Source organism: Medicago sativa, chromosome 3 (assembly GCF_051527215.1).
Source record: "Medicago sativa cultivar Bolivia chromosome 3, Bolivia_mono, whole genome shotgun sequence".
NCBI classification, from domain to species: domain Eukaryota; kingdom Viridiplantae; phylum Streptophyta; class Magnoliopsida; order Fabales; family Fabaceae; genus Medicago; species Medicago sativa.
Genome location: NC_140751.1, coordinates 89,929,309 through 89,954,883, shown reverse-complemented (window position 1 = coordinate 89,954,883; position 25,575 = coordinate 89,929,309). Strand labels below are relative to the sequence as shown.

General features: G+C 35.1%; 3 protein-coding genes and 1 long non-coding RNA gene across 9 annotated transcripts; 2 read left to right on the top strand and 2 right to left on the bottom strand.

Annotated features, from left to right (window-relative positions):
- Positions 1 to 1,942: 1,942 nt before the first annotated feature.
- LOC146941740 (amino-acid permease BAT1 homolog) lies at positions 1,943 to 5,768 on the bottom strand. The gene is made up of 8 exons (XM_085755569.1): positions 5,507 to 5,768; positions 5,250 to 5,395; positions 4,969 to 5,151; positions 4,423 to 4,542; positions 4,015 to 4,206; positions 3,368 to 3,673; positions 2,825 to 3,007; positions 1,943 to 2,547 (listed from the first exon to the last, which is right to left on the bottom strand). The coding sequence occupies exons 2-8, from the start codon at positions 5,358 to 5,360 to the stop codon at positions 2,056 to 2,058; spliced, it is 1,587 nt and encodes a 528-aa protein (XP_085611695.1). The 5' UTR covers positions 5,361 to 5,395; positions 5,507 to 5,768; the 3' UTR covers positions 1,943 to 2,055.
- Positions 5,769 to 6,907: 1,139 nt separating this feature from the next.
- Positions 6,908 to 9,082, bottom strand: LOC146941739 (Photosystem II reaction center PsbP family protein). The gene is made up of 3 exons (XM_085755570.1): positions 8,590 to 9,082; positions 8,349 to 8,504; positions 6,908 to 7,377 (listed from the first exon to the last, which is right to left on the bottom strand). Exons 1-3 carry the CDS (start codon positions 8,890 to 8,892, stop codon positions 7,123 to 7,125), a joined length of 714 nt encoding a protein of 237 aa, XP_085611696.1. The 5' UTR covers positions 8,893 to 9,082; the 3' UTR covers positions 6,908 to 7,122.
- Positions 9,083 to 10,162: 1,080 nt separating this feature from the next.
- Positions 10,163 to 23,983, top strand: SRT2 (sirtuin 2). Of its 6 annotated transcripts, none has more exons than XR_015032478.1 (11): positions 10,163 to 10,260; positions 10,451 to 10,493; positions 10,581 to 10,824; positions 10,916 to 10,981; positions 11,801 to 11,846; positions 12,461 to 12,621; positions 12,725 to 12,854; positions 13,999 to 14,163; positions 23,037 to 23,164; positions 23,340 to 23,434; positions 23,535 to 23,983. XR_015032478.1 is itself a non-coding variant. In XM_085755566.1 (11 exons), exons 1-11 carry the CDS (start codon positions 10,216 to 10,218, stop codon positions 23,583 to 23,585), a joined length of 1,179 nt encoding a protein of 392 aa, XP_085611692.1. In that variant the 5' UTR covers positions 10,163 to 10,215; the 3' UTR covers positions 23,586 to 23,983. The 6 variants fall into 6 exon arrangements, 3 of the variants coding, with proteins under 3 accessions (XP_085611692.1, XP_085611691.1, XP_085611693.1); XM_085755566.1 differs by having other exon boundaries at positions 23,335 to 23,434; XR_015032477.1 differs by having other exon boundaries at positions 10,451 to 10,824.
- Positions 20,171 to 22,382, top strand: LOC146941738 (uncharacterized). The gene is made up of 2 exons (XR_015032480.1): positions 20,171 to 20,280; positions 22,188 to 22,382. It is a non-coding gene; the product is annotated as an uncharacterized LOC146941738 (long non-coding RNA).
- Positions 23,984 to 25,575: the final 1,592 nt, after the last annotated feature.

Below are 25,575 nucleotides of genomic sequence, written 5' to 3'. Positions count from 1 at the left end.
TTTCTTGTGGCATGGAGTGGCTTATTCCTTGGCCTTGCTCTAAATGCTTCTAACATTGTGCTAGTATCATTGTATCTGTACGTGAATTTGGATACTATACCTAAAATCAAGTCTTGCCTTCTTCAATCAGTGCTAGCCTGCTCTGAACATCCATGCAAAATTTAAGTGCTTCCAACCGCAATTGTCAAAAACAATAATTAGATAACAATAAACTTATCTACCATTCTTTAATTACTTAGGAACAAAAGAAAAGTTGGCTACCGTGATATTTCAGAGACATTATGAAACATGACAAACCTCACCACAAGTTTTTTTTAACCCCATTATCAAAGTTATCAAGGGATACATCAATGAATATTGAATAGAAAATATAGCTCAAATGCATGTGAATAAATGCTTAATACGAATGTTGAATATTTAGGGGTTACATTCGAATCAAATACTACGTGACAAAAAATGTTTTTGAAATAACATACATAATTGTCCAAATTTTGACCCCTAAATGTCCAAATGTGTCCCATCCATTGCCCCATTAGTTTGTGTACGTGTCAAATTATTGTTGCAATACATAGCCGGGGGGCCTTGGCATGATGTGGATTTGACCATGTGCTTCACACATTAAATTTAGGCAAATCTAACTTGGAAGTCAATCATTCAATTTATTAAAAGTTTAAAAATTGATTTTTCCTTTACAATATTTATATTTTTCAATTTTTTGACATTTACTCATAAGATACAAATTAGCAACATCCTTAAATTTTTTTATCAACTACCAAAGTACTAGAAACTTTACACCATAAAAAAAAAGTACTAGAAACTGTTGAAGTTCCATATTGATCTTGAATGTGGTCTAGATTGATAGTTTTGTGTTTTGACATTGAATTATTATTGAAGGATTAATGCCACACATGTGACATACAACTACACAAATCTGTCACATAAAGTTTAATAACGTGTTGTTTGCTGATGTATCTGGAATCAATTTTTCTAGAGGCTTTTAGTTTTCTCTTTGAGGCTTAGGCCCCTTTTATTCAATAAATAAATCAGTCACATAAGTGGCCAATAGAGAAAAAATAGGTAACAAAACTAACATCCCATGAGGACAACGAAACCAAATATGGTAAAAGAGCATACCAAACATCACAGAGAAAAAGAAAAGAAACCCTGTCATATATAATACCGTATCATATTGATATCCGCTATATATTGCTAAGTGCTAACCCTATCAAGTTCCTAAAAGGTTAGATACTTCATTATTTCAGTATTAGAGAAACCAAACATGACATCCTTCATTGTTACTTGTTGATATCTTAATTAGAAGTAGGTTTAAATATATTTTTCTATATGCAAATATATCACAAGAAACTAATATAATAAACATTACAACTTAAAAGGGGCCTGGTAGCTAGTTTCTTGTCAAGTAGCTTAGTGACTAATTTCATTGATGTTTTGGAACAATGTAATTAACACGTTGGAGAGAAATGAGCTACCTAATGACTTTGTAATTAGAGGTAAATGTATCAATGCTTCACATTTCCATAAACTCCTTGCTGAGCCATTAGATATTTCTGAATATTATGGGAAGGGAATGCACAAAATCAAGGGCCATTACATACAACATGGTAGAGACAGGAGATATGAGATTTTTGATATGTGGTGGAAAAATAGCATCTGTATGGCCACATCAAAAGAACATAATTTGAGGAGCACTTTTGCATGTTTTTGGGCTAAGGTGGAGGAAGCAAAGGATTGGTTGAGGAGTGTTACAAGCGAGAGTGACACTAGTATGCTTGTCAATTATCGGACACATCTTTAATTTGAAGTGTTCGTGCTACATAGTATGTATGACCTAAAAATGACGGCATCAATATTTTAATTCAGAATGTACAAGGAGTATAACAAAAGCAAGTGAATTGTTTTTCCTACTAACCTCTTTGAACTATAAGACTGAATATTGACATGAAAATTTATTGTTGGCCATAGAATGTACAAGTCAAAAGTAACAAGCATGAGATAAAGAATATTCCATGAATTATTCTTCAAACTTTACAAGAATTATACTTTGTCATTTTGAGCATCAATGTTCCTAACTGGCCCCTTAAACCATTTTCTTGCATCTAATACCCACCAAAGCATTATTAGACCCAAACCGACCCCTAAAGCAACAGGTGCATAATTGAAAGTATCCCATGTAATAGGATAAAGAGTTGGCAACAGGAATACAGAACATGTGTAACAAATCCATAGAAATGCTATCAAGCAAATTGGTCTGCTTGCCTTGCCCAAATAAAAAGGTCCAGGCTTGAAGTTCTTCTCAGGCATCACCATTCTTGCAAAGATTGGAACTGCATAACCACCAACCCATCCAATTGTGGCTATTGAAGTTATTGCAGTAAAGACTACATTCACCTTCAAAATTGGTAGACCAAGAAGAATGCAGATTGCTGCACAGAGCCATACAGCATTTGTAGGAACCTTGTGTTTTGGATGCAGTTTCTTCCATAAGAATGAAAATGGAACTCCCTTATCCCTTGACAGGGCATAGACCTGAAAATTGTTTCATTTGAGATACACCACACTAGTTAGGAGGCATTTTTCGCCACATGTCTTTATGATTAAAACACTTATAAGTGATTATCATATAAGTGCTAATGTATAAGCTATTTCTATAACAAAAGATAAAATAAAGTCAAATCTGTTTTCATAAGCTATCCTGGAGAGCTTATAGAAATAAGCTGAAAATAGCTTATTGATATGATGTCATAAATTCTAACAAATAGTTTTGCAACTCGAATGAATCGGCCCAAACAGGTTTAGTACTTACCACTCTGGCGGCACTTGTAGTGATTGAAAGTCCACCAAAGAAGAATGAACCCCAAATGATAAACAGGAGAACTATTGCTCCAGCAGAATTGTGATATCTTCCATGGAATGCATCATAGAGTATTTGTGCTGGCACAAATGCTCCAGCTGTCTCATTGTTTGGATCATAAAGGTAACCAAAATCCTGAATCAAAGTTGAAAAATGGTGTTAATTGTCACCCGTCTGCCAAAAATTGTTTAGTTTAAGTCAAAAAAATTCAAATATGTTAGGAGTTTTCACTGTTTACTTATCAAAGAAATGCATTGAGTTCTAATTTTCCTAAAAAAAAAACAGCAAGGCTTTGATACCATCTTAGAACTTTGGTTGGCCTAATGGCAAGTGACTCGATGCTATGTGGCTCAATGAATCTTGCATGGTGAGTATGTCTCATGCTTCAAAACTTATTTTCAGGTCATGTCTCATCCATTATGAGACTAAGTGTTCGTTCCTTGACTATATCTTCAAGATATTTATTTATTGCTAATACATCTCAGACATGATTACCTGAATGCTGAATGTAAGTGCCAAGATGTAAGCCCATCCAAATACTGAAATGATGCCAATACTACCAAGTATTGCTATGGGTCCATTCTTGTCTGCACCTTTAGTTTCTTCAGTTAAATGTGCTGCAGCATCATATCCATAGAGGGAATACTGGCTCACAAGAAATGATAGAATCACTGCATATGGTTTGCTTGAAACTCCTGTTGTATCAGATGCTAATTCAAAGTTTGTGAATACATATGTAGCTGATTGTTTAGTTAGTGCCACCAGAGGTAACAGTATCACTATCACTGCTCCACCAATAACCTGACACAGAAAATTGAGTGTGTTACTTCCTAATAAAAATTGGGCAAATTATGAAGTACATCTTAGAACATTTTTTGGTAGAAAGAACAATGAAATGTTTGCCTGCAGTCACGATACCACACTTCACCGTTATCAGCAAGTGGGAGCAATTAGATAAGGATCGGACAATTCATATTTTAAGTTTGATAAGCAAAATTTTATAAACAACTCATAATATAAGTCGTCTGGTCTTGGTTCAACGGGTCTGATTGACTGGTTGCCGTGACCGTATGATATTTAAGTGAATAAACAATATTGAGCAATCTTATGGCAGTTATGGATATACATGTAAACAAAAGTACCTGCCACCATATTGAAATTATATCGATGAAGGCAATGACTTCTAATGCAAATGTGTTTAATGCTGCCCATATAACAGTGAGGCCAATGTACATACATAAGAATAGCCATTTTGGAGCAAAGTACCCTCCGCCTTTATTTGTGCCTGTTGAGAGTAGGATTATACTCTGCAATGTTTGTGATCCTGCATACGCCTTTCCAACCATGAAAAATCATGAGTTACTTGTAATGCACACATTCTATGAAAACACTGAGTACATGTTTGGATTGACAGAATCCCGATGAACCATCGAGATTTTGCAAAAACTAAATTTCGTAACTTCAATATATAAAATCACAGTGCCACCGTGATTTTTATCAAACCCACCACCAATCCAAACATACACGAAGTTTAACCAAAGTCCACTTACCTGAGTACCGATTCCAGCAATAAGACCTACAGTCTCAAGCCAAGCACAACACCATGAAGAAAATGGTCCCCATTTCGGACCAGCTAAATGTGCAGCCCAAAAGTACAGAGAACCAGTTGTCTGTTAGATTGAATCAAAAGTGGAAATTAGTTTTTTAATTTTCACTGATTCATGTGCAGCAGGAACAAAGTATTTTTAGGATGTAGAAGTTTCCCTAAATGAAAAGCTATTCTTGACTCTTTATTTTATAATTGAAAAGGATAATAAGACATGTTTTGTTTGTTCAAATTTCAAAATCGAAATTTAGGAATAGCTTGATATGTAGACAGTAAATATTTGGAAGATTAAGTAGATTTAAGTTTATATAGATTAATATTTAAGCCTTAAAGTACTACTACTATCTGAGTTCGAATCCTGACTAGAACAGTCGTTTACCTCATGGTCAAACTTTGGATTATCAGGGTTCCATTCTCAGGAACCGGACAAAAGTACTACTTCTATATAAATTATAAAATAAAATAAATTACATGCATAAAAGAGACAAACCGGAAAAGATGAACATATTTCAGCCATTGCAATCCCAACAAACCAAGTGAAGAAACAAACAACTACCCATCCCCAAACAAGACTTGCAGGGCCTGCATACAGAAGGCTAGAACCATACAGAGGTGTGATTCCAGTGAAAAGCGTCATTGTTGAAAATGCTATCGCAAGAGTTTTGAACATAGTCTGCACAATAAATAGAAAAAATTAACAGATTTAGTACAAGAAAAAATGTTACTTTATTTTTGAGAAATTTTCTATCAAGATGGCAAAAGAACAAAAACCATTTCTCTTCTTAGTTCTTGCTTGTAACCAAGCTCATTTAGTCTCTTCTCTGCTGAATCCATAGCTATGTTTTCTGTCACTTCCGGAACAAAACTGGTTTCAGTCCCCATGTAACAAGGGTTCTGTTGAGAAGTTCTTACGTAATCTTAAAACAAAAAAAAAAAAAAAAAGAAAGAAAAAAGTTAACTAATTATAGCAGCAGAATTCAGAAATCTCATAATTCATATAAGAAGAAGAAAGATGTAACAAAACCTACTATATGTTTCAGTTGAAGGATTCAAACTTGGTAGTTAGTACTGTTTTCAAACAAGTTGCAATATTTGAATAGTTATCTGAGGCAGTATTTTCTCAGGACTATTTTTCCACACATGAATGCGTCACTCACTATTTTCTATCAAACAATGAAAGAAAAACTGATTTCATACTTGCTCCTTTTCTGCTTTGGTTTCACTTGCAGCTTGAATACTTCAACGTAAAACCTTTAACAATAAGAACACATTAAAAAAGTTTTTTCTTTCAAAACAACCAACTCATTTTTGTCGCTTAATTTGTCAATTACTATATCATATAATATGCATTACTATATGATAGAGTGATGGATTGATTGCATTTTTTTAAGTGTATTTTATTTCTGTGCTTGACTTTTCTTTGTTGGCAAATTCAGTTGAATGTGGACACATAATAAGATGAAAACGGAATTTAACAAACCTGCGGTATAAGTAGTGAGGATATCTTTGACATGTCAGGAAGAAAACTATACTCTCCTTCACTTTGACACATTTTTAATTGTCATTTAGCTTTGTCTCAAATTCATAATTTTTGTATATTAGATTGGTTGTTCTATCTGACCTACTATCATGGGCCGTGACTTTTCTAATTAAATATTTTGTATCAAAGAATAATATGCACGCAATCTAATTATTCATCATGTTCTCATGCTTTTTTAATTAATTTCTTTCTTAGTTTCAAAGGGACGTGCCTGGCCATGTTGTGATTTCATTAATGAACCACGGTTGACCATTTCTCCATCATTATAGGTCATAGCGTATGTAATTCTTTTTGTTGCAAACGTTTCTGTCATCAATAAACGTCAGTTTCTACAATTAAATTGTATTTTGGACCTTTTGGTACCGGTTTCTATCAGAACTATCTTGAAAATTGTTTTCTCGAAATGTAGTGCAGCTGTTGTTCCGTTGCATTTTGGATGTTCTGATAACTGGTTGAGAATATATCAGGGTACAGGATTATCCTTCCTAGGCAACTATTATTCATGTTTGGCTTTGGCCAGACCAAAGTTCCAACTATGGTGGCCATTTATGTTGTGCATTCTTCTGCTTGATTTTGTTTTATGTGAAAACATTGATGTACGCAGTGCGCTCTGCTGCATCTTTTTCTTGGTTCCTTGATGCTGACCTATCTCTTCTGACATAAATACATGGTGTGTATCTTGGACTTATGATATTTCATAATTAAACAAATCAATACTTATATTATAAGTATGTCATAACGAATCATGAATCTGTTGATATAAGAACATTTGATTCTGTTACTTTCCTCTCTGTTCACTTAAGATAAGCCAAATCTTACAAGCCGGTGCCTTGCAAAAGCCCCGTATAGAAATTTGTGACCTTTTTAACCACTATTGGATGAATTCATATTATATTCTAATTCATGTTGTATACATCCATGAAACATTTATTTGTGTATGCATAGTACATCTCAAATTTTGTGTTGAAGTCATGTGTAATTACAAGTTCAAATAGTTCAACCTGCACTTTAATCTTTTAGTCGGCTTGTTTATGATGACTTTCAAGAGTAGCATTTGAATGTAAGTCAGTAGCAATAACTAAAGAATCAAAAATCAACAATAGTTTAGCTAGTTGAATCAAAGGAATGAAGAACTTGCTCTAACATCATTCTTTTTTGTTGATCAAGAGGGCTCTCTGGATTATCAGAGTGAACAATATTTAGAAAATAGATCTTCTTTGAGGCAACAAATGCTGCAGAAAAGATCCTCTTCAGCCCTCCCCTAGTACTATCAACCTTGTATTCAAATTCATAAACTTGCAAACCTCCCTTCCCTGATCTTTCTGCAACTGTGACCACCTCGGCTTCCTTTATACTTTCCTGAACATGGAGGCAATAACTAACAGAAGTTAAAACTAAATTAAATTTGATACACAATCACATAGATATAAGGCATGTTTATCAATCCACCATTTCTTAACACACAAACATGTAGGACTATATGCAAATGAGGTAGAGTTTGGGAGAAATAGACCTCGTGTTTCTTATTCTTTATTTCTCAACCTCAATATTAAATGCTATAGGAATACTATTATAAAATGAAATGGTCATTTTTTATTCATAAAAGCAGCGGCAGTGTTTCCTTAAACTAAGTAAAGAACTCCTACTTTTCCGATCTTGTTGTTACTTGTATCTTCAATTCTATATAGTGTATTATTGAATGGGCTGTAACTTTTGGCAGAATCATGGTGTGCTACCGTGATTTTGACAAAAGCTACCATTTGGAGCTTTAACAGAATTATGATGCTATCATAATTTCGCCAAATTCACCGTCAATCCAAATAGGCACACATACAACATAGCTAACTTTTTAAAAATTCAACAAGGAATTTAACAAATGCAAAGGTAAATTCCATTTTTCAGCTATTTCATGCTTCTCATGTAGTCCTGCCCTAGATGTGGCACTATTTATAAACTCATTTCAAGCCTTATTTTTATCATATGCTGGACTTGCATTTTCCAAGTACATGCAAACAGTGCGTGGAGTTGGGTTTAAAATCGACAAGGATTCTAAATGGTGCATGGACTTGGTTTTTTCCCAATACATCCTCTTATGCCCAAAACTATTGGGTTTGATGAATGGTAACTAACTGGCCAAGATCGATAGACTCTGATACGATATTAAGTTTTTATATTAGACTTAACTCATGCCTACAAAACCAGCTCGCAAGGCAATGTGTGTCACTTTACATACCTTATCTTTATTCTATGCGTGTGACCAGTTTTTCCCAATATAAAGAAATTGTTATAGTCAGCATCACATTTCACAAAGATCACAGTGAGTGATTTACCTTACGTCTTTCAGCTTGTAAAAGCTTATCAACAACAAATTGAGGAGTCCCAAAGTCTCCAAGAGTTGTGAGTCGAACAGGGTTCACCACAACACCAATGTTGTTACTTCCCTTATTTGGCTCTTGAAACAACGCTGTAGCCCCAGCTTTATCAACCTTTACTTATAACAACATATATATATATTATTATCAAACACTGTTCTTTTATGAAGAAAAAAAACACAGTCAATTGTTGACAAACCTTAGTCCAAGAAGAGGGTATTTGAAGAGTGAAGCCTTCCTTGGAATCTGTGTATCTCTGAAGCTCCGTTATTAATTCTTGAGCTGACAAGAGTGCATTAGGGAAGACGCTCCAGAGAAAGGGTGTAAGGAGAAGGGTAAGGTTGAGTTCCCTCTTAGTAAAACAGGGTGTTTGTTTGTGGGAATCATGAATGCAGCTAGGTGAAGTTGATTTGGGTAATAGGATTGGGGAGGAAGAAGAAGCATGAATGAGTTTGTGGAAGAGGGTGTTGTGTGAAAGGGTGGAGAAACTTTTCAAAGCCATTTTGGTTGAACCCTTTGAGCTTTGTTGATACAGAGAGTGATGAAAACGTTGGTGTGCGTTCCTTTAATCGTTATCCATATTTACTAACTTCCACACCCACTTCACTTCTTGAATTTTGATCAAACTTAAATAAATTATGAGAAATGATATTTTAAAACCAAATTCTACACCAAATTAAATGGTTAATGCCGTGCAAATATTATTAGATTGGATCTTTTATCCAAATTCTAATCCTTAAACTCATTGTTATAAGTTATTTCAGATGATATTAGTAACTTTGAGAAATGCTAGCAACATACCTTCTAACACATATTTTTTAACACACTCTTTTTTATTGGGTTAAAATTTACATATAACCGTTTAACCGAAAGTTAATGAATATAATAAGATAATATAATTTATTAACCATCTATAATAAAATAACATAATTTATTAACTATCCTCTTGTCAAAAAATAATAATTTATTAACTATCTATTGGACAAAATTAACCACAACTGTGATTTTTAAGTGTAAATTTGACAAACCTCTCCAAAAAAAAGTGTAAACTTGACGACTCTTGATTAATGAATCTCTTGTATATAAAACACAAAAATATGTAAATTATAATTATTTTTTATAGGAGAGGATGTAAATTAGATCATAATTTAAATGATTAATAGATATGTAAATATACTTGAACGCTTAAAATTTATGGTTAATGAGCATGAACGTAATTAACTATATTCATTAACAATCTACAAAATATATAATAATTAGTAGTATAGTATAATCTAGGCTTAATTAATGATTTGGTCCCTTAAGTTATTTGTTGGTTACATTTTGGTCCCATAAGTTATTAACGTTACAATTTGGTCCCTTAAGTTATTTGTTGGTTACATTTTGGTCCCATAAGTTATTAACGTTACAATTTGGTCCCTTAACTTATTTTTTGGTTTCGTTTTGGTCCCTTAACTTATTTGTTGGTTTCGTTTTGGTCCCATAAGTTATTAGAGTTAAGGGAGTAGTTTGGGACCAAATTGTAACGTTAATAACTTATGGGACCAAAATGTAACCAACAAATAACTTAAGGGACCAAATCATTAATTAAGCCTATAATCTAATTCGTTTAAAAAAAATGTGAATTTTTGTGTGAAAATAATAGTACAACTATGATATTTTTAAGTTGTGTGTTGCCTTATTTTGTGATTTTTGGCGGCAGAGAAGTACGTAACGTGGAGCACCGTGGAGGAGTCGGTGAAATAATAATGGACCGTCCGATAAAGAAAAGCGAAGAGGCGACGATTTTACCAATGCGAGCGCAAATCGTGAAGAGTCTCCGTCCATGTTATTATTTTCAATTTCAATGTCTCCTTCTTCCTCTCTCATCGTAAGTCCCCTTCTCCTCCTCTCTCTTTCTCAATCCAAATGACTTATATTAATCTCAAAATCATGTTGATCTCTACTCAATTAACCATAAAACAATTAATTAATTAATTAACACCATTTTATTGTATATTTAGCTCAACACAACTCAAGTGCTTCATTAATGTTATTTTTATTTTATCTAAACATTGCAGTCCTTTGTATTTGCAAGGAAACTGCTAGGAACTATTATAACAGGCATCTTCCTTCCTTTTCTTGTTTCCACATTAACCCTTCCTTACTCTCTGCTTTATTTCACTAACTCCATCTTTTTCAATCTCGTAGATATTGCTTGCCTGAGTTCAACAGCTCAAAGTTGGAACTTAGCACCAAAAGGAGGACGGTTTATATCTTTTAAGCGCGGTGCAAGGTTCGTGCAAACATCATGTCGAATCTCTGCCTCCGGAACCTTCCCGGTAAACGATGGAAAAGCTCAGACTAATGTCATGAGGGATAAAAAGGTAGTTCCTGATGCAGATCCTCCTACTACCAAAGATGTCAACCTTCTGTATGATTTTTTTGAAAAAAGGTTCATTTTCACTTTCTCAACGTATTTTTGGTTAAAACTATGTTTTGAAAATGTAACAGATCCTTGACTGAATTTCAGTTTGAATTCACAGTACCAAGCTCCTTGTATTGACTGGAGCTGGAATCAGTACAGAATGTGGTATCCCTGACTATAGAAGGTTCTGCCTCTTACTTCCTACCATCATTATTATTAGGTTAATTGAATTATTTATTTGGCGACAATAAACCATGAAGTTATGCTCAGAATTGCCACTTGATATTCCCACTATTAAAATATTTATAGGATCTTATAAATGTTGTTCATATAGCATTCGTAAACCGATGGCAACTAGAGAGGATTGAATGGTTCACTTGTTTTCTATTTTGATTTTGTGCACGGTATAGGAGCTTAGTTTCCCTTCACCGCAGATTGTGATCTGATATATAAGGCCCACAAAGTTTTCTCAGTTTCACACTTTGTTTGCCATGTAGGTGATATGATTTGATAGTTTGAAAATTGGTATTTTGTGTTTTTCTGTCAATCTTAAGACTTTCCAGAAAAGAGATATCTAGGTCTTTTGGGGATTTCAACCTTTAATGGTAATGTGTTGCATCAGTATGTATATGTGGCAAAGGGGGGCAGAATATGCATGAGGCAGCTATTGCAGGGGGTCATCATCTATCAAATACTGTTTACTAGTGCTAACTCTGACCATTAGTCATTGTCATTTAGTGGCCGAGTCAAAGATATATGCTTTTCTTTTTGTGTATGAAATTTATAAATGTTGTCACGAACCAATTATCCCAAAATCTTATGCTCTAAAAGTGAAGATTGCATGGCCTTTTTTTGTTTATATCTCTAACATATGTTCATCCTTATGGAGTTTCACATCTTGAGAATATGGAATAAATTACTAAAATTTATTATCATTGAGGCTAGAATGCTAACTTTTTATTCTTCTTCTGTTTCACTGATCGCAATTTATTATTTATTTCAGCCCTAATGGTGCTTATAGTTCTGGTTTCAGACCAATAACCCACCAGGTGAGCCAAAGGCACGGTCAACTAGACTTGCTTATTTTTATTGTTGGGTGATAGTTCACAAATACAATAGGAAAATATCCCCAACAAAATGAATTGATAATTAATGAAAGGAAAACGTAGATCTCTCGCATTTAGATACCATGCTACAATTGGTTATTTAATGGCGTAAAATTTCTTAAATATTATGGTCCAAAGAAAAATATCTGCAATATATATATATATATATATATATATATATAGTATCTTTGATCAAGTCTTTTTAAAATAGAATAAAAGTTGTTGTTTGGGTTAATTGAATAGGATATTTGCATCTTGACAAAAGGAAAGTCGAGCAAGAAAACATAGAGAAACAAAATTCTCTTCATCTACAAAAACAGAAAAATTCAAATATTAATAAGTAATAACTGATTTAGAATTTAGCATCAGCACATTTATATTGAAGATTTATGGCAATGACGGTGAAGGGGGGAAAAACTCAACTAGTGATTCATGCCAAACATAGTCATGAAAACTAAGGAATTCAAGGATTGACTACATAATCACAAACTTATTTTTTCAATTCCATCGTAGTATTTGAGTTTAAGCTCTCCTTTCTCTTTGACATTATTTAAAAGGAGTTTCTTCGTTCAAGCCGAGCCAGGAGGAGATATTGGGCTAGAAGCTATGCTGGGTGGAGGCAGTTTACTGCCGCACAGCCATCTGCTGCTCATTGTGCTTTGGCAGCTTTCGAGAAAGCTGGCCGAATTGATTTTATGGTTACCCAAAATGTCGATAGGTATCCAGTTATTTATCATGATCAATTAAGCCTTCTTAGGATACTCGAGATATTACATTTTCATGCAATCCTGTCCTTGAGTTGTGTTATATCTTGTTTTCAGGCTGCACCATCGAGCTGGTAGTTGCCCATTAGAATTACATGGGACTGTATATACTGTAATTTGTATAGATTGTGGACACTCTCTTTGTAGAAGCTTATTTCAGGACCAGTTGAAGTCCCTTAATCCAAAGGTCAGCAATTTGCGTTTATTTTATTGGAAATTTGTGTAGTGAATGAACAAATGCTTATGAACTGTTTTTTCAATTTAAAAATTGTTGAAGCGATCTGACGATCAAAGTCATGGTATTCGAAAGATCTAATATGTTATTATGTAGAAAGGTTTAAAATGTCATGTAGAAATATTTAAAACTTAGATAAGACATAATGATTCTTTGTGGATGATAGTTGTAGTTTGTTAGGACCCCATATGAGAGAAGTGGGCCAAATGGGCTGGTAGAACAGCAGCAACCCCCCTAGTCCAGTATTCAACGGGTTTATGCTTGAACTAGACGGAATAGGAAAGAGCAGAGTGGGTTTGTTGGGATTACCCATGAGGCAGAGAGTGAGAGAGAAGTTAAACAGTGTAGTGGGAGTCAGTTATATAGGGACTGAAGCGATAGAGGCAGATTATTTTTTGGAATTATCTATCATTTTGTGTTAGTTATGGACATAAGAGTATTGTTCTCTGATGGAGCTTGGCTCTGTTGGCATTAGAATATTCATCCTTTTGCATTTATCATTTACTTTCATTAATAATATACTGTTGTTTTTCCATTAATGATCTAATTTCTCTGTTAATGAGTACTTTGTGAATCGGTTTTGCATAATAATAACTAAAAAGTAGAAAGAAATGTATAGGAAAAGACAAGTATATCCAGTGAAAGCTTCTGCTCTCAAAAAAAAAAATCCAGTGAAAGCTTCCAAATGGTTTGGACTTCGGGTAACAATACTGGCTATTAAACTTCTGCTTAGTTCTAGAAAGAATAGAGATAAAACGAAAATTGAGTGAGTGTGCCATCTTTAATCTTGCAAGCAATACTAAAATTGTAAAGCATACATTGAAACAGTCTCTTAAGTTTCTCAGGAAATATGTTTAATAGGTTTCAACCACTTATCACTTCTGATCACATGCGTCTAATATGTGGTCTTTCAACTGGAAGTTGGAAAATATGACTTATGCATGATTGTCATTTTAAAAGTATAAAAATTGCCTTCATTTTATCAATCCTTTAACGTAATAGTTGGAGCTTGTCTCAAACTATAAGACTCCACAAGTTTCTTCTGATTTTTGCTTTTCTGCTGATTCTAATTTTGAAACATTGTGTTCTAAACCAGTGGGCAGAAGCAATTGAAAATTTGGACCATGGAAGCCCTGGGTCAGACAAAAGCTTTGGAATGAAACAAAGGCCTGATGGTGATATTGAGATTGACGAAAAATTTTGGGAGGAGGATTTTACCATCCCAACCTGCCAGAAGTGCAATGGTGTTCTCAAACCTGATGTAGGTCATCTTGCTTCTTTCAGTTATATGTCGGTTATTTGTATTGAGTGGTTACTTGACCCTGTTTATTTTGTGCCAGATTATTGTTCTTCATAATTAACTTGTAATAACTGGGGACAAGAGAAACATAAGCTCAAATTATAGTTTGTAAATCTGATAGAGTGGAGAACATATGAGCCCCTAACTGTATCTCTCTTGCACAAAAATATGAAGGGTAAAAACAAAGGAAGAACTTGTTTGACTTCTTTTTGTGGCAGTTATCGGTAGTTATTTTATATTGGTGTCAGTTACGTATAGCAGTTATTGGTTATGTGTATTTCTGTTTTAGAAAGTATAAAAAAGAAAAGGAGAACGTGATTATGGGATAGTTTTTAAATGGTTTTGGGAGGGAGAGACCGATCTCTCGAATTCTTGGAGGGAGAGATCAGGTCTCTCAAATTTCTTGGATAGTAATTGTGCATAATATCTCTTTCTTAGTTTATCTGTGAATTCTACATTATCTATAATGCGTGTAATTCTTTTTGTTGCAAACGTTTCTGCCATCAATAAAAGTCAGTTTCTACAATTAAATTATATTTTAGTACCAATTTATATCAGAACTATATTAAAAAATGTTCTCTTGAAGTATAGCGCGGCTGAATGGGCCTGTTTGTTCCGTTGTGTAACGCCCCATTTTTATTCTATTACTTTTAATAGATGTGTGAATATTTTTATATGACTTTATCTGTTAAATATATGATTTTATGTGAAATATGTGTTTTTGGTGATTTTATGTGATATATGGTGTGATGCTATTTTATTATATGATTTAGGGAGTTGTATATTATTTAAATGAGTATGGCTTTATTATTTGTGGAAACATTAGGAGAAATAAAAATAGGAGTAAAATATTAATATTTTGGTTAATGGGAGTTAATTAGTAATTATGTGAGTTTAAGGGAGTTAAGAAAAATAAAGGAGAGGTTATGTTTATTGGGAAATAGAATAGAGAGGAGTCAGAAACATTTTTCACGTACAAAAGAAAAACATAAGTTTTGGGAGAAGAAGAGAAAACCTAGAAAAGGCAAAGAGAAGAGGAGGAACAATTCTGTAAGCTTTTGATTCATCTAAACTAAGGTAAGGGTGGGATTCCTTTCAATAATCATAATATATAATTTGAAAATTGATGAATTTGTTGTTCTTGGTTTTTAGGGTTTGAGAAGTTATGTTAGATGATGAATTATGATGAAACTTGTTGTTGAATTGCATGATTATATGTTGTTTTATCCCCTATGTTGTCTAATAAACCTGTAAACATGTTTCTAATTCATTTTGGGTGATTAGGGGATCAAAAAATGGGTTTTGGAGTGAAAACTGGTCTGTTCTCGTAAATCTGTCCATGTCCCATCGTAGTATGATGCTGGGAAATCGTACTACGATTTTTCCAGCAGCAAAAACAAATTTTTCAGTATATCCCATCGTAGTACGATGCATTCCATCGTAGTACGATGTAATAGTGACAGCATTCCCCTGTTTCGTGTTCTTGCGTCTTTTTCACCCGTTTCTGTTTTGAACTGGCCTTAGGTGTAAACATGAAAGTTGTAGATAATTAAGTTAGCTTTAAAATGGCCTTGGTTTGGAGTGGAAAAGATTCGTAGATTTTGAGTTATGATAAAAATAGTCCAAGTGGATCTTCAGAAAATTTTAAGAAAACTTAGCATAACTAATCCCAAGTTAGTCCAAAAACATATGGTTGGTTTCCCAACTTCAAACTTAAGTGTTAGGGACTTAGTTGATGTGTTTTATGGGTATTTGGCTTATGTCCTATTGATCAAAACTTAATTGCTTTTGAAGGATGTTTTAGACTTAGAGATGAATGTAATTGATTTATATATATGCTATGTTGTTGATTTCCGTTGTTGATGTCGTTGTATCATCTGATGTCGAAGTTGGGGAGTGTGTCATAATTGTTGTAGGCACATATGTTGTTGTTGTAGTCGTTGTTGAAGTTGTATGTTGATATACACAAGTCGAGTCCATATGCATACTCATGTTCTGTTGGGGGCTTATGCCCTGGAATGTTTATCATTCAAATTGTTGGGGGCTTATGCCCTGGAATGTTTATCATTCACCTGTTGGGGGCTTATGCCCTGGGATGCTTTAACCATCCAAATCGTTGGGGGCTTATGCCCTGGAATGCTTAGCATTCAACGCGCGTAGATTGGTACCACCTGCATGATGCATTAGTTGTTGTTGTCGTAGCATTGTTGGGTTGTTGTTGTCGTTGTAGCATTGTTGAGTTGTTGTCGTTGTCGCATTGTCGAGTTGTCGGTGTCGTCGTGGATAACGTGGTTGTTGTTGTTGCTGTACCTTGTTGCTGAAAATAATTATGTCGTTGCCTATGTGTTTATTTAAATACATTATTAATGATGCCTGTTGTGATATGCTTTGTTGTTTTCATTAATTTGATGAATTATATATTATTATTATTGGATAAGTTTCTCACCCCTTCTGCGTATATGTTGCCTCGACCGTGGGTAATGTGCAGGTACTGATGACTTGTAGGTTTGGTCGGCTCAAGTGTCTAGGGCTCTGATACATACTAGGATGGGGAAATCGTTGCGAATGTCTTCTCATTTCTTTTATGTATCACATATTTTGGAAAAGACTTGCTATTAGAGTTTATCGTTGTTGAAAATAAAGTTGATTTATGTTGGGGCCTATGTGCCAAGATTTTCATTGATGTTGAATTTTGGTTGAAATTATATTTTTAAAGAATTATTCCGCTGCGGTTTATTAAGATTCTTTATGTTGGTCTTAAATAAATAGATATTTTCTATTTATGAAATTTTGATTAGCAGTGTGACACTCCGTTGTATAGTTTACTCTGATTATAATAATTAATATTACGTTGTTGGGAGAACGGGGTGTTACAATTGGTATCAGAGCAGGTCGGTCCGTCCGGCCAATTAGTAGAGTCGTGTCGAGCCTAGTAGTGTTGTGTGACAATTTTGTATTGTCCTAGTTGTCCTGTTTGTTGTTTGTTGTGTAACCCTTCGTATGAACTGGTTGGAGTACAACCATGTTCATATTAATTGTTATAGTAAGTCGGTGTATTTTTCTTCTGTTGAAGACGAAAGTGGAGCTGAGTTCTTGACTACTAAGCAGTTAACGTGTGATGGAATTCCGATGTTTTCATGATGGCGTATTTGTCTGTGGAGAATCAGGCTATGATTGATAGATTGCCCGTTGTGAATGAATTTCCTAAAGTTTTTCCTGATGAGATTCGAAGATGTGCCACAGAGAGGGAGGTTGAATTTTCAATTGACCTTGTGCCAGGTACGAAGCCTGTGTCGATGGCTCCTTACCGTATGTCAGCTTCCGAGTTGGCAGAATTGAAGAAGCAGTTAGAAGAATTGCTAGATAAGAAGTTTGTAAGACCGAGTGTCTCACCTTGGGGAGCGCCGGTATTGTTGGTAAAGAAGAAGGATGGTATCATGCGACTATGCATAGATTACCGTCAGCTGAATAAAGTGACGATAAAGAATAGGTATCCACTTTCGAGAATTGACGATTTGATGGATCAGCTAGTGGGTGCACGTGTGTTTAGTAAAATTGATTTGAGGTCAGGTTACCATCAGATTAAGGTGAAGGATGAAGATATGCAAAAGACGGCCTTTAGGACACGGTATGGACACTATGAATATAAAGTGATGCCTTTCGGTGTTACTAATGCGCCTGGTGTGTTCATGGAGTATATGAACAGAATTTTTCATGCTTTTCTGGATAAGTTTGTTGTTGTATTTATTGATGATATCTTGATTTATTCTAAGATTGAAGAAGAGCATGCAGAACATTTGAAGATTATGTTGCAGGTGCTGAAAGAAAAGAAGTTGTATGCAAAGTTGTCAAAGTGCGAGTTCTGGTTAAGTGAAGTAAGTTTCCTTGGCCATATTATTTCTGGTAGTGGTACTGTGGTTGACCCGTCGAAGGCTGAAGCGGTATCACAGTGGGAGACTCCTAAGTCAGTTACAGAGATTAGAAGTTTTCTTGGTTTGGCTGGTTATTACAGAAGATTTATCGAAGGATTTTCGAAGTTGGCACTTCCATTGACTCAGTTGACCTGTAAAGGTAAAACTTTTGTGTGGGATGCTCAGTGTGAGAATAACTTCAATGAGTTGAAGCGAAGATTGACGACGGCTCCAATTTTGATTTTGCCAAAGCCAGATAAACCTTTTGTTGTTTATTGTGATGCGTCCAAGTTGGGCTTGGGTGGTGTGCTGATGCAAGATGGTAAGGTAGTGGCTTATGCTTCTAGACAGTTGAGAATTCATGAGATGAATTATCCTACACGTGATTTAGAGTTGGCTGCTGTGGTTTTTGTGTTGAAAATTTGGAGGCACTATTTGTACGGTTCCAGATTTGAAGTGTTTAGTGATCATAAGAGTCTGAAATATTTATTTGATCAAAAAGAGTTGAATATGAGGCAGAGAAGGTGGCTAGAGTTGTTGAAAGATTATGATTTTGGTTTGAATTATCATCCGGGTAAAGCTAATGTGGTTGCAGATGCCTTAAGTAGGAAAACGTTGCACATGTCGGCTATGATGGTGAAAGAATTTGAATTGTTGGAACAGTTTAGAGACTTAAGTCTTGTTTGTGAATTGGCACCTCAGAGTGTGCAGTTGGGTATGTTGAAGATTAATAATGATTTCTTGAAGAGTATCAAGGAAGCACAGGAAGTTGATGTGAAATTTGTAGACTTGATGGTTGCTAGTAATCAGACTGCAGATGGTGATTTCCAGGTTGATGATCAAGGAGTGTTGAGATTCCGAGGCAGGATTTGTATCCCTGATAATGATGAATTGAAAAAGTTGATTTTAGAAGAAGGTCACAGAAGTAGCTTGAGTATCCATCCGGGAGCTACAAAGATGTATCATGACTTGAAGAAACTGTTTTGGTGGTCTGGGTTGAAGCGAGATGTCGCACAATTTGTATATGCTTGTTTGACTTGTCAGAAATCGAAAGTTGAACATCAGAAGCCTGCTGGTTTGTTGACGCCTTTAGATGTGCCGGAATGGAAATGGGATAGCATCTCCATGGACTTTGTGACGAGTTTACCAAACACTCAAAGAGGGCATGATGCCATTTGGGTTGTTGTCGATAGATTGACGAAGTCGGCACACTTTATTCCGATTAATATCACCTATTCAGTAGCTCAGTTGGCAGAGATTTATATTCATAATATTGTGAAGTTGCATGGTGTCCCGTCGAGTATTGTGTCGGATAGAGATCCGAGGTTCCCTTCGAGATTTTGGAAAAGCTTGCAAGAAGCTTTGGGCTCTCAGTTGAAGTTGAGTTCAGCGTATCATCCGCAAACGGATGGTCAGTCAGAAAGAACGATTCAATCATTAGAAGACTTGTTGAGGGTGTGTGTACTTGAGCAAGGTGGAGCTTGGGACAGTCACCTGCCATTGATAGAGTTCACGTACAACAATTGTTACCATTCAAGTATTGGTATGGCACCTTTCGAAGCTTTATATGGTCGAAGGTGTAGGACTCCTTTATGTTGGTTTGAGTCGGGTGAAAGTATCGTGTTGGGACCTGAAATAGTTCAGCAGACTACGGAGAAGGTCAAGATGATAAGAGAGCGTATGAAAGCGTCGCAGAGTCGACAGAAGAGCTATCATGACAAGCGTAGGAAGGACCTTGAGTTTCAAGAGGGTGACCATGTGTTCTTGAGAGTCACTCCTATGACCGGTGTGGGTCGTGCATTGAAGTCCAAGAAGTTGACTCCGAAGTTTATTGGTCCTTATCAAATATCTGAGAGAATTGGCACGGTGGCCTATAGAGTTGGTTTGCCACCACATCTTTCGAACTTGCATGATGTGTTTCATGTGTCGCAACTTCGGAAGTATGTAGCGGACCCTTCACATGTTATTCCTAGAGATGATGTGCAAGTTAGGGACAATCTTACGGTGGAAACTTTACCTTTGAGGATTGATGATCGTAAGGTGAAGACGTTGAGAGGCAAAGATATACCTCTAGTGAGGGTTGTTTGGGGAGGAGCAACTGGTGAAAGTCTTACTTGGGAGTTGGAGAGTAAGATGCAGGAGTCATATCCTGAGTTGTTTGCTTGAGGTAATATTTCGAGGACGAAATTCTATAAGTTGGGGAGAGTTGTAACGCCCCATTTTTATTCTATTACTTTTAATAGATGTGTGAATATTTTTATATGACTTTATCTGTTAAATATATGATTTTATGTGAAATATGTGTTTTTGGTGATTTTATGTGATATATGGTGTGATGCTATTTTATTATATGATTTAGGGAGTTGTATATTATTTAAATGAGTATGGCTTTATTATTTGTGGAAACATTAGGAGAAATAAAAATAGGAGTAAAATATTAATATTTTGGTTAATGGGAGTTAATTAGTAATTATGTGAGTTTAAGGGAGTTAAGAAAAATAAAGGAGAGGTTATGTTTATTGGGAAATAGAATAGAGAGGAGTCAGAAACATTTTTCACGTACAAAAGAAAAACATAAGTTTTGGGAGAAGAAGAGAAAACCTAGAAAAGGCAAAGAGAAGAGGAGGAACAATTCTGTAAGCTTTTGATTCATCTAAACTAAGGTAAGGGTGGGATTCCTTTCAATAATCATAATATATAATTTGAAAATTGATGAATTTGTTGTTCTTGGTTTTTAGGGTTTGAGAAGTTATGTTAGATGATGAATTATGATGAAACTTGTTGTTGAATTGCATGATTATATGTTGTTTTATCCCCTATGTTGTCTAATAAACCTGTAAACATGTTTCTAATTCATTTTGGGTGATTAGGGGATCAAAAAATGGGTTTTGGAGTGAAAACTGGTCTGTTCTCGTAAATCTGTCCATGTCCCATCGTAGTATGATGCTGGGAAATCGTACTACGATTTTTCCAGCAGCAAAAACAAATTTTTCAGTATATCCCATCGTAGTACGATGCATTCCATCGTAGTACGATGTAATAGTGACAGCATTCCCCTGTTTCGTGTTCTTGCGTCTTTTTCACCCGTTTCTGTTTTGAACTGGCCTTAGGTGTAAACATGAAAGTTGTAGATAATTAAGTTAGCTTTAAAATGGCCTTGGTTTGGAGTGGAAAAGATTCGTAGATTTTGAGTTATGATAAAAATAGTCCAAGTGGATCTTCAGAAAATTTTAAGAAAACTTAGCATAACTAATCCCAAGTTAGTCCAAAAACATATGGTTGGTTTCCCAACTTCAAACTTAAGTGTTAGGGACTTAGTTGATGTGTTTTATGGGTATTTGGCTTATGTCCTATTGATCAAAACTTAATTGCTTTTGAAGGATGTTTTAGACTTAGAGATGAATGTAATTGATTTATATATATGCTATGTTGTTGATTTCCGTTGTTGATGTCGTTGTATCATCTGATGTCGAAGTTGGGGAGTGTGTCATAATTGTTGTAGGCACATATGTTGTTGTTGTAGTCGTTGTTGAAGTTGTATGTTGATATACACAAGTCGAGTCCATATGCATACTCATGTTCTGTTGGGGGCTTATGCCCTGGAATGTTTATCATTCAAATTGTTGGGGGCTTATGCCCTGGAATGTTTATCATTCACCTGTTGGGGGCTTATGCCCTGGGATGCTTTAACCATCCAAATCGTTGGGGGCTTATGCCCTGGAATGCTTAGCATTCAACGCGCGTAGATTGGTACCACCTGCATGATGCATTAGTTGTTGTTGTCGTAGCATTGTTGGGTTGTTGTTGTCGTTGTAGCATTGTTGAGTTGTTGTCGTTGTCGCATTGTCGAGTTGTCGGTGTCGTCGTGGATAACGTGGTTGTTGTTGTTGCTGTACCTTGTTGCTGAAAATAATTATGTCGTTGCCTATGTGTTTATTTAAATACATTATTAATGATGCCTGTTGTGATATGCTTTGTTGTTTTCATTAATTTGATGAATTATATATTATTATTATTGGATAAGTTTCTCACCCCTTCTGCGTATATGTTGCCTCGACCGTGGGTAATGTGCAGGTACTGATGACTTGTAGGTTTGGTCGGCTCAAGTGTCTAGGGCTCTGATACATACTAGGATGGGGAAATCGTTGCGAATGTCTTCTCATTTCTTTTATGTATCACATATTTTGGAAAAGACTTGCTATTAGAGTTTATCGTTGTTGAAAATAAAGTTGATTTATGTTGGGGCCTATGTGCCAAGATTTTCATTGATGTTGAATTTTGGTTGAAATTATATTTTTAAAGAATTATTCCGCTGCGGTTTATTAAGATTCTTTATGTTGGTCTTAAATAAATAGATATTTTCTATTTATGAAATTTTGATTAGCAGTGTGACACTCCGTTGTATAGTTTACTCTGATTATAATAATTAATATTACGTTGTTGGGAGAACGGGGTGTTACACGTTGCATTCTGGATGTTCTTATATTTTAGTATGTTACGGGATTATCCTTCCTTGGCAACTATTTTTCCTGTTTGGCTTTGGCTAGACTAAAGTTTCGACTATGATCGCCATTTATATTGTGCATTCATCTGCTTGATTTGTTTTATGTGAAAACATTGATGTGCGCTCGGCTGCATCTTTTCTCAGTTCCTTGATGCTGACCTATCTCTTCTGACATAAGTACATGGTGTGTTTTTGGACTTGTGATATTCCATGATTTAGCTTGAAGAAACAGACTACAGGTGCTTTCTGAACAAATTAAGTTATTTTATGAATAGAGAAATATTACTGGGTGAATTATCTATCTGATTGTTTTGTGTCTTATTATGCTAGCAACACATGGACTCTTGTTTGAGTAAATTAAACGTGAATTGTTTACATTGTGTTCTCAATGTATGTTTTGACTGTCATTAATTATGAAGGTTGTCTTCTTCGGTGATAATGTTCCAAAGGAAAGAGCCGATATGGCAATGGAAGCATCTAGAAGTTGTGATGCTTTTCTTGTACTAGGGTCGTCTGTGATGACCATGTCTGCTTTTCGACTTGTCAGGTATTTACAAAATTACATAGGCCCTTTAGTGACAGTGTTCGGATGAACGAGAGAGATTTGGAAAGAATTCATTCTTGAACTACAAGCTATGAAATATTTTTACTTTGTCTGTGAGGAAATTACTTGCTGCATATTTGGCATCATTTCATTTCTAAATTGTATTTTCACAGGGCAGCTCATGAGGCTGGTGCAGCTACTGCAATCGTCAATGTAGGTGTGACACGTGCTGATGATTTTGTGCCCTTGAAAATCAATGCACGATTGGGTGAGGTATGGCTTGAAAAGTGATCTGGACTGGAAATTCTGAATACTGCAAGTTTACTAATTAGTACTTACTACCCCAATTTGAACAAACTGTTGCATTGTGCAGATATTGCCAAGAGTACTTGACATGGGATCCATCAGCGTCCCTGCTGTGTAATGAAAATAGATGACAAGATGTACAAATTGTATTTGAACCTTGTGTTGTTCAGGTAATGTAGGAATGTCACTTTCCGACCATAATCACCTTCAAATGAGAATACCAGCGTGTAGGTAGGAATGTCAACTTCAATATTCATGAAGTTAAGCTTTCAGAGTCTGGAGAAACATGCTAAGCTTTCAGAATAATATCTGCAAGAGATTATGCTTGTTGGTGCTGTTTTCATTAAATAGCTTCAAGTCAATTGATTTTTAGTTATCACATTGTCACCAGTGACCTGAAAAGTTGCTTTAAATTCAGTTGTATTTTATCTTGTTAAGTGTCTCCCCTGTAACTGACTGAAGAATTTAGTTCACATGGAAATAAAGTAATTGATATTCATGTTCTGTTTGCTTCAATGATTTTTTTATTTCATACCAATTGTGATCAACTTAAATTTTCCCTTTTTTTGGGTGCACGACCACAGATATGTAGATGCAAATTTTTGAAACACTTCGAACATATTCACAGCCTTCTTTGAAACATGATCAAATTTAAACTCATTTATTAACCGTTAATTAACATACTTACAAATTTAATTTAACGCTAATATGTAACATTGTGCTATAGTATATCGGATTTGTAAATTGAAAAAATGTTGATCACATGAATTTGGCCAACAAAGTCGATATTGAAAAGATCTAATATGTTGTCACACAGAAAGATTTAAAACTTAGATGAGACATAATGATTCTTGGCGGATGTTAGTTGTAAAAACTAAATTTTGATGGTTTGTTGATCATAAGAAGATTTACTTGGGTCTCAAGAAATATGTTTAGTAGGTTTCATCCACTTATTATTTCAGATCGCATACGTCTACTATTTGGTCCTGCAAATGAAAGTTGGAAAATATGACTTGCGTGATGATTCTCAATTTAAAAGGATAAAAATTGCTTCATAGTTGGAGTTGTTGCTTCTCAAGACTGCCTAGGTTTCTTTTGAGATTCACTTTTCTGGAACATTGGGTGCTAAACCAGTGAGCTGAATAATTTGCACCATGGAAACCTTGTGTCAAACAAAAGCTTTGGAATGAAACAGTGATGTTCTCAAACCTGATGTAGGCCATCTTGCTTCTTTCAGGTGAAATATTTGATTATGAGTGTGTATACTTGAGTCTTTTTATTTCATACCAGATTACTGTTCTTTATTATTAACTAGTAAATACTGGGGACAAGCGAAACTTAAGCTCTATTCATAATTTATAAAGCTGAAACGGTGGAGAATACATGAGCCCCTGACTCCAGCTCTCCTGCACAAAACCAAAGGACAAAAAGAAGGAAAAAAACTATCTTGAAAAAATGTCATATTTAAGTGTACTGCAGCTGAATAGACCTTTTCGATTCATTGCATTATGAATGTTCTGATAAGTATATAATAGGATACAAGATTATCCTACGCAACTATTTTTCCTGTCCGGCTAGACCAAAGTTCCAATTGTGATGACCATTTATGTAATGTACTGCATTCTTTTGCTTGATTTGGTTTTATGTGAGAACATTGATGTGTGCTCTTCTGACATAAGTTCATGATGAGTTTTTGGACTTGTGATAATTCATGAATTAGCTTGAAGAAACAGACTACAAGTGCTTCCTGTTGAACCATGTATCTGATTGATTTGTGTCTGATCATACTAGCAAGCAAGTATATGTGCCCAAATTTGAACAAGTTATTGCATTGGCCAAGAGTACTCGACACGAATAATAAGATATGTTATATATTTTATTTTTTTGGTCGAGAAGATTATGTCATAGTTGTAAGCAAGCAATCCTGGAATACCAGACCCTTCTCCAAGCCAAGCATATTTTCGAACTCAATAATCACTTAAATCTTCAAACATATTTTCGAACTAAATATTTCCACAGCAGGATATAAAAATTATGTTCAATCTTGATTTGTCTTACCACGCATATTTTCGAACTGAATAATTATAATATTGCATACGGTATAATTA

Excerpts from the sequence above, each read along its gene's own strand:
- LOC146941740 (XM_085755569.1), bottom strand. The coding sequence starts at position 5,360 with ATGGGGACTGAAACCAGTTTTGTTCCGGAAGTGACAGAAAACATAGCT. Across the intron at positions 5,152-5,249 it reads AAGAACTAAGAAGAGAAATG|ACTATGTTCAAAACTCTTGC; the intron begins GTTTTTGTTCTT and ends TTTATTGTGCAG. Across the intron at positions 4,543-4,968 it reads AAATATGTTCATCTTTTCCG|ACAACTGGTTCTCTGTACTT; the intron begins GTTTGTCTCTTT and ends TCAATCTAACAG.
- LOC146941739 (XM_085755570.1), bottom strand. The coding sequence starts at position 8,892 with ATGGCTTTGAAAAGTTTCTCCACCCTTTCACACAACACCCTCTTCCAC. Across the intron at positions 8,505-8,589 it reads TACCCTCTTCTTGGACTAAG|GTTGATAAAGCTGGGGCTAC; the intron begins GTTTGTCAACAA and ends TTATAAGTAAAG. Across the intron at positions 7,378-8,348 it reads TACAAGCTGAAAGACGTAAG|GAAAGTATAAAGGAAGCCGA; the intron begins GTAAATCACTCA and ends CTCCATGTTCAG.
- SRT2 (XM_085755565.1), top strand. The coding sequence starts at position 10,216 with ATGTTATTATTTTCAATTTCAATGTCTCCTTCTTCCTCTCTCATC. Across the intron at positions 10,261-10,450 it reads CTCCTTCTTCCTCTCTCATC|TCCTTTGTATTTGCAAGGAA; the intron begins GTAAGTCCCCTT and ends TAAACATTGCAG. Across the intron at positions 23,165-23,334 it reads TCTGCTTTTCGACTTGTCAG|GGCAGCTCATGAGGCTGGTG; the intron begins GTATTTACAAAA and ends GTATTTTCACAG.